The following is a 7,882-nucleotide window of genomic DNA, read 5'->3' as shown; positions in this document are numbered from 1 at the left end:
GAAGGCAGCATTGATTAATTAAATAGTGTGCAAATTGTTAAAGGATATTTTATTTACATACTAGTAAAGCATTATTATTATTTAAATAGGTGAATAGATCATTTTTTTCTGTTTGCTGTTCAAACAGTATTAATTTAGCAACACTAATGGTCGGTGGTGTGCATTTAACTAGTCATTTAATAAAGTATATTCAGTATATATATATATACTTTATATATATATTATAATATATATATATATATATATAGGACAGTGTTATATAGGTAGACTTAAATCTTTTTAATCTGAATGTTTTGAAGAATTATAACCTATTATGAACACTAACTACATGTGTCCACTTGCATCCTGTAGTATGTTTGTACGCTAAGACAGGACAGCAGCTACATGTCTTGGAAATAAAGACAACTATACTTGCCTTAATGAGCTACACTGTGTGGCATTGCATGTATTATAGTGATTGAAATCTTTCTATTATTTTCTTAATTATCGAAGATATCAGCAACCTAATATTTTTCGTAAGAATGGGGAGTTGGTTGTTAGAAAAAAAGAAAAAACACATGCTCTCTGTCTCCACTGCCCAAACCATGGATGGTACACATTAACATTTTCTCTTGAAGATTTTGGCGATTCATCTCTGGATTATAGGATGTCTTGTGCTACAGGCAATGTGGAATATAAAGAACCATAAGTAAAATTACAAGTCAGTTCTCTTTCATATGCAAGCTTCCTAAAGGTATCACAGTGTAAGAGCAGCTTTTAGTTTGCCAAGCACTTTAGGTGATAAATATATACAGGTAAGTTTGTTTTTCATTTTTCAAGTAGTTAGGCTCATTACAGAACTGTTTAGCACATATCAGAGGATGTGAACCTTTGATTGACCATATTACAGTATATTAAGTGGTTGGCTGGGTGCTGTTATAATGGGCAAGTAAAAGTATCTTGTTTTTTTGTTTAGTTTTTTGACTCCTGTTCCATACCTTAGTGATGCATCTAAAATCATTTTGGGTGACCTTCTGATTTATTATCCTGTAATAGTGATATCCTCATGTAATTATTCTATTAAAGTTACCTAAACTTGTCTGCTACATCCAGAATCTGTAAGACAGCGAAATACATTCCATTTAACTTACAACACTATCAAGGGACTCTCTTCCGCATGCATTTTTTTAACTAGTTGTACCCTACCAGTGTTCCCGATCTCTTCAGTCCTTGTATATGGGTTTGCTATGTGAGCCCAAACCAGGGGGTGGATGCAAGGCAATAGGCTATTAGGCTGCTATGCTCCTGGACTGAGACCCTGTCAATTTTTAAATCTCAACTTAATATGTGTTTGTTTGATTTAGCTTTTAAATCAAATGAATGTGTAAATCACTTTGGGATGGCCTTATTTGTGAAAGGTGCTGTGTAAGTGAAATGCTATTGTTGTATTCAAGTGTCAATACAACACTTGTGGCCAAAATTGTGAGATTAGTTAGGATTCCACAGCCATTGCTAATAAACTGTCCCTTTTTCAGTAAACTTGTCGTATTAAACGTGCCCTTCTATTCTGTTCCAGGATCCAGGGCCACCACCTCCATCCCCTATACTCGGACAGAAGCCATTGCAGTTACTTGAGATCAAAGCAAGAGGGCGCTTTGGCTGTGTCTGGAAAGCACAGCTATTAAGTGAATATGTGGCTGTCAAAATATTCACAATTCAGGTACAATAATGCTTTTTCACTTAGTATTGTCATATTTGCATAACTTCAGCGCAATAAGATGCCATTTGCATGCTTAAGAACCCTGACGTTAGCAGTAACAAAATTATGAAATTTTCATGCATAAACTTTAAATATTGCAATGCATATTCATTATTATATAAAACATGCTCTGTATTGCTTTTCTTTGACATAATATTGTTAATATATTCTACTGTAAAAAATGAACAGTAGATGAACTTTCTGGTTTGTACCATTCTTGCTAGCCAGGATATATGCTAGCTCTACTTCAAAATGTAATTCAGTTGTGTTTCCTTTGTGGTTTTAGGATAAACAGTCATGGCAGAATGAATATGAAATCTACACCCTGCCTGGAATGAAACATGAGAATATTCTTCACTTCATTGGTGCAGAAAAGCGAGGCACTAACATTGACGTGGAGCTTTGGCTGATTACAGCTTTTCATGAAAAGGTACGACTGCATAATTATTAAATAACTGTGAAATGTGCTTACTGTATGCAGTGCCATTTTGCTGAGCATTATAATAAGTATGAACAAAGGTTTTCAATTTAAAAAGTCTGGGGTCATCTGAATATTTAAGCATGGCTGTTTCCAGACATTTGTAGCCTTAATCATAAGGTAGAATTTCATTTGCATTCATAAGAGCTATCTTCTGATTTTAAAAATCCTCATAAATTCATGTAATCTATTTCTGTACCTGCTTTTTTTTTTGAGGATTTGTAGGATTCAGACGCAATGTTTTTTGTTTTTTTTCCCTTAGAGGATTAGTTTCTTTCCTAGTAAAACTTTGTTCTTATGTATATTTAATATTAGTAATGTATATTTTTGTAAATTAATTTTGGTATTATCAGGTTAGATACACAGATCTACCCTAATCTACACACACATACAATGTAAGCTGGAGTACAATAAAGTTTGGGTAAATCTGCCCCCTAGTGTTCCTCATGGTATTTGGATGAGCATCCTCAATGAGAGAGACATAGCTGCATACAATTGCATGTTTTTTTTTAACATAAAATAATGTCAAAATTATAACATAATATTATCTTTCTACAGAGTTCATTGACTGATTATCTTAAGGCAAATGTTGTCACTTGGAATGAGTTGTGCCATATTGCTCAATCTATGACAAGAGGGCTATCTTATCTTCATGAAGATATACCAGGCCTAAAAGAAGGGCACAAGCCAGCCATAGCCCACAGGTATGTTTCAGTTTACAGTGCCTAACCACTGAATAGTACTTTTGAATCTAATGTAGTTAATATGTTTTGTATGGTTTCATTTCATTTTATTGAACAGTACAGGTAGTATCGTGTATTTCAAAGTATTTAAAATGAGTTTTAAGTTGATTTAAATGAACATTTGAATCCTGCTTCTCTGTTCTACTTTCTGTTTAAATTTGTAAAGCCGCCTTTTGGATTAATATTTTTATACTCCCGAAAATAGGGACATCAAAAGCAAGAACGTGTTGCTGAAAAACAACTTGACCGCCTGTATAGCTGACTTTGGGCTGGCTTTGAAGTTTGAAGCTGGGAAGTCTGCTGGTGATACTCATGGTCAGGTATGAAGCTTTTGTTATATAGTATATATATATATATATATATATATATATATATATATATATATATATATATATATATATGTGTGTGTATATATATATATATATATATATATATATATATATATATATATATATATATATATATTGTTCTGCGTGTGTTCTTTTTTAAAAACTGCTCTCTGGTGTACAGACTTTTCTTGACTTTTTTTCTCTGTTTTTTTTAAGGTCGGCACTCGCCGATATATGGCTCCAGAGGTACTCGAAGGGGCAATAAACTTTCAGCGGGATTCTTTCCTAAGAATAGACATGTACGCAGTGGGTCTGGTGCTGTGGGAACTGGCATCGCGATGCACAGCAGCTGATGGTTAGTACAATAGTGTGATACTGCTCATTTGTAAAGCAGATATTAATGCGTTTTAAGGCATTTTTACATGTTGTGACCTGTGAATAAGTCTGTGTTTGTCATAACATCTGTAATTAATTTCCATTGTTTTGCTTACAGGTCCTGTTGATGAATACATGTTGCCATTTGAAGAGGACGTGGGCCAGCACCCATCTCTGGAAGATATGCAGGAGGTTGTGGTTCATAAGAAAATTCGACCCATATTGAGAGAGTGTTGGCAGAAACATGCAGTGAGTGAGTTTATTGTAATTCATTGTAAGGCCAAAGTAATCTTCTTAGAATTGAAGCTAAAGTTCATATGCTCCAAGTTTGTGGTGTTTAAAAATAAATTTAAATTCATAATGGAAGGGCAATATTTCCACTGCTCTGAGCAAAAATATGAAATCTCTGAAAGGCAAGTGCAGCCATACTGAAGGAGATTTGGTATTTTTCCCATGGGCTCTTTTTTAAATGAAAAATGATTTTCTCAAACATAAAAGTTGCTGAAAATGATCACTAATCGTAGTATATGTTAAATATTACATAAACAGCTAATAGAAGAAATAATAGTAACAAGAACATGAAAACTATTTAATATACTGCACAGAAAAGAGGCTTGGAATGGTGTCTATCACTGCATCTGTTACAGTATTACCATCGGAGTCAGCCTGAATGTTTGGCAGTCTCAGATAGTAACTTTACTCTTTTTCTTTTCAGGGATTGGCAATGTTGTGTGAAACTATTGAGGAGTGCTGGGATCACGAAGCTGAAGCCAGGTTGTCTTCTGGCTGCGTTGAGGAACGAATCTTACAGATGCAAAGACTGACAAACACCATTACCCCAGAGGACATTGTTACAGTGGTCACCATGGTGACAAATGTAGACTTTCCACCAAAAGAATCCAGTCTATGATGGCTGCAGTGGTCAAAACAGAAGTATACCCTGACCAATCAGACTCTAGTCCAGAGCTGCTAAACTAACTCAGCCGGTTACCATTATGGGGGGGGGGGGGGGGATGGAGACTTTTCTACAATGGAATAGCACCGGAAAAACGTGTTTGCAGTTGTGTGCCTGAAGACTTACACCTGGTTGCTGTAAACCAGGGGGGAAATCCATTCAGGATCCTTTAAATAAGAAGGGCAGAAATGGCCATCGCCTGCATTGCAAAGACCTTGTAATTTAAATAAAGAACTGTCGTCAGATATTTTTTGGTATCTGACTAAAAAAGACTTCATCAAATGGACAACTGCTAGTTTTTTAAGAAAACAAGAAAAAAAACGAAACAAAAATAAAACACCACAGATCATTTCATTTCAGTATAAAAAGGCCAACTTGTTTTTGATGCATTTGCTGTTTTGTGTTTATATAAATGAATATTGTAATGCCAATATGAAACAGCCTGTGAATGTTTAGTGTGCTGCTGCTGTACGTATATCAACAAAAATGGTAATTAAGGTTATTTGGAGGGATTTGCTTCCAAGCATTACTTCAAATAACCATAAACCTCCCTCAACAAGGTATACCTCAGTTCCACATCTGACGAATAATAATTTTGTTAACACTAAAACAATCTGAATATATCAGTTGATCTGTTCGGTATTTATGCATAAAAAAACTCACCATTTTAAAAGGGTAAGCTATACTCTTTGCCAACAGAAAATGGCCATTCATACAACAGTGTTTCTGCCTTTTTTTTGTTCTAGCTTATTGTATATTAATTTGCCCTGCTGTTTCTAAATGATTATTTCAGCTAAGCGTTTGTTTTAGTAAAGTATTTTTTCAAACTCCCCTCAGTTTAATTAAAAAAAAAAAAAAAAAAAAAAAAAAAAAGTGAAAGCACTTTCCTTTTTAGGGTTCCTGTGTCTGTGAAATATTTAAGAATATATGCATGCCTTTCTTTTCATCCCTTGTGAGCTGTGACAGTGGTATTCCTAAATGTTTTTTTGTTTTTAAGTTGTTCCTTTTTTCCTACTGTTGGTGTGTTGCTTTTTCTCTACCTTTTACCTGACTCACAGTTAAAGGTCTTCTGGTATCACTGTATCAAATACACCTCAGGAAGCTTTGTTTCTAAAACCCCTCTCTCTGCTTCGAGCCACAAGTGACTTTGTGGCACTTGTTTTTTGATGCCAGTAAACATTCAACATCTGTGGTGTATATTATACACAACAAATGCATTAATTGATGGGACTAGAACCAGGGGAAAAAAATACACTTGTGTGTGCTTGTGTATTGAAAAACATTGGTGAAACCGGCAAACTCATCTTTTTAAACTTAGGTAACCTTAAGCAAAAAAAAAAAAAAAAAAATCTACGGAAAATATAGGAATATATCCAGAAACATGTTCATTAGCAGTTAATATACTGCATTTTATCAAATTTAAGACATACTTGCAGGAAATACTAATTTTGTATTTAAAGTATTTTTTTTTTATTTTCACAGACACATGTTCTATATTGCTTTTTAAAGAAGTTCAGGGATACAATACTATGCTTTACTAAGTTAATTATATGCAATCAATGCAGGTACAGCAACATACTGACATTGCCAATTTGGCAAATGTGACAAAATTGTAGCATTTTTAAATAATAAACTTTCAAGTGCTGTTGTCTTTATTTTTAGACAATACATTGCCATGCCTGAGAGGTTAGGAGCAGGTGCCAACTTTACTGTAAATGCACACTAATAGATCTGCTTTTCTTTTTTGACAAGACCCGGATATAAGAAGATAGGTGTGCTTATTTGCATACAGATAAAATAACTGACGATAGTTATATATTTTAAATGTGGGTCGTTTGTCTCGAACAGTATTCAGATAAATGAAAGGGACAAAGTGTTATTTCTCACTATCAACAAATATAATCTAACTGTGAATCTTTTTGCATATTGCAGATTAGCAGCTTTAGAAAAAAAAACAGTACACTAAAATGATAAGTAAATATATACTTACTGCTGAAATCTGTGAGAATGTTTGTAAAATAGGTCACCAGACTCCAAGCAGGGAGGGGTGGAAGGCGTATATGCAATTGCCTATGTATTACACCTGCCATTGTGCTGTTCACTGTAGCCATGTGACTCAACCCTATTTTAGGTTACTGGTACTATTGGATGTGATTTGTCTCTATTATAATATTAAAAAATAAAGGCATACATCAGAGTGTGCACTTAACTGTTTGCAGTTGTTTGTAGGTTTAGTCACCTTTTTTCAGCCTCAGGCATCAGATTTTAAAGCTGGCTCTTAATCTAAGCAACTTTGTTGAGTGAAAAATTGCACAACCAAGTTTGCTAGCAACAGCACTGTTCACACAGCAACTGCCTGATTGTGTGGTGGGCAGTCCAAATACTAGACAACAAGTGGGCTGCTCACAACAAGCTGGACTACCAAATGATGTTGGTGCGGACCTGGCTTTAGAAAAAAATATTACTGTAATTGTTTGTACAAAATCAAACTTATTTCTGGTATTATTGAAATGAATAAAAGCCAAACCCTTAACAAAAGATTGTCACCCAAATCCATAGATAATGAACATTATGTAAATACAGATTTTATTCTAGAATGTGGATAAGCATGAGTTTTTCAAGTTAGCATATAGAAATAACCTGCAGTAGCAAGTACAATTTTTTTTTTAAATAATGTATTTGTAGACATTTATCTTTAAGCCCAAATATTGTCACCTCATTTTTTTTCAGTATTTTTTTAACTTTTGGACAAAACACTACAATTGACACCTTGGATCTTAACATTGTTTACCTCGGAGATCTGACCAGCAGTGTGTTTTATAATGCAGTTTCGGTTCATGTGACACACATTACCTCTCAATATGCCAGAAAGCTATTATGTTAGCTTTAGTCTATGTATCTCTGCTGATGTTCTGTGTTTCTTGGGCACAAATGACTGTACTACTGTACTTGTCGTTTTCTGCAAGTATTAACAAATGATTTCAGAGGCTTGGTTGGAAGTGATTGTTAAATATTGTACAGATAAATTGTATGCTACCCCCCTTAAAATAAAGTATAGTGAGTGCTCAATGTTTGGTTTGTATCATTAATTCATTGCTACAACATTTGTCTGTTCCACAAAGTATCATGAAAACATAAGGCACAACTCTCCATCAATATAACTTAAGTGTCTTAAGCTTATTAAGTGGACTGTCCAAATTAATATTGCATGTATAGTAATTCTTTAACAAAGCTATTCAAGCTTTGTATTTTTGCCCATGATAA

At 34.2% G+C, this 7,882-nt stretch overlaps 1 protein-coding gene across 3 annotated transcripts in view; it reads left to right on the top strand.

Annotated features, from left to right (window-relative positions):
* Positions 1-7,687, top strand: part of LOC121322905 (activin receptor type-2A-like) — a 50,028-nt gene extending 42,341 nt beyond the window's left edge. For 2 of the 3 annotated variants that reach the window (XM_041263481.1, XM_041263482.1), the window contains 7 exons: positions 1,556-1,699; positions 2,025-2,168; positions 2,775-2,920; positions 3,165-3,279; positions 3,505-3,643; positions 3,782-3,912; positions 4,379-7,687. In XM_041263481.1, the coding sequence (XP_041119415.1) occupies positions 1,556-1,699; positions 2,025-2,168; positions 2,775-2,920; positions 3,165-3,279; positions 3,505-3,643; positions 3,782-3,912; positions 4,379-4,573 (1,014 nt within the window). In that variant the 3' untranslated portion in view covers positions 4,574-7,687. Of the gene's footprint in view, positions 1-1,555; positions 1,700-2,024; positions 2,169-2,774; positions 2,921-3,164; positions 3,280-3,504; positions 3,644-3,781; positions 3,917-4,378 lie in introns of all 3 variants that reach the window. The other variant, XM_041263483.1, reaches the window with a different exon arrangement.
* The last annotated feature ends 195 nt before the right edge of the window (positions 7,688-7,882 follow it).

The sequence above is a fragment of the Polyodon spathula genome, chromosome 11 (genome assembly GCF_017654505.1).
Source record: "Polyodon spathula isolate WHYD16114869_AA chromosome 11, ASM1765450v1, whole genome shotgun sequence".
NCBI lineage: Eukaryota > Metazoa > Chordata > Actinopteri > Acipenseriformes > Polyodontidae > Polyodon > Polyodon spathula.
This window is presented reverse-complemented; position numbering and strand designations above follow the sequence as displayed.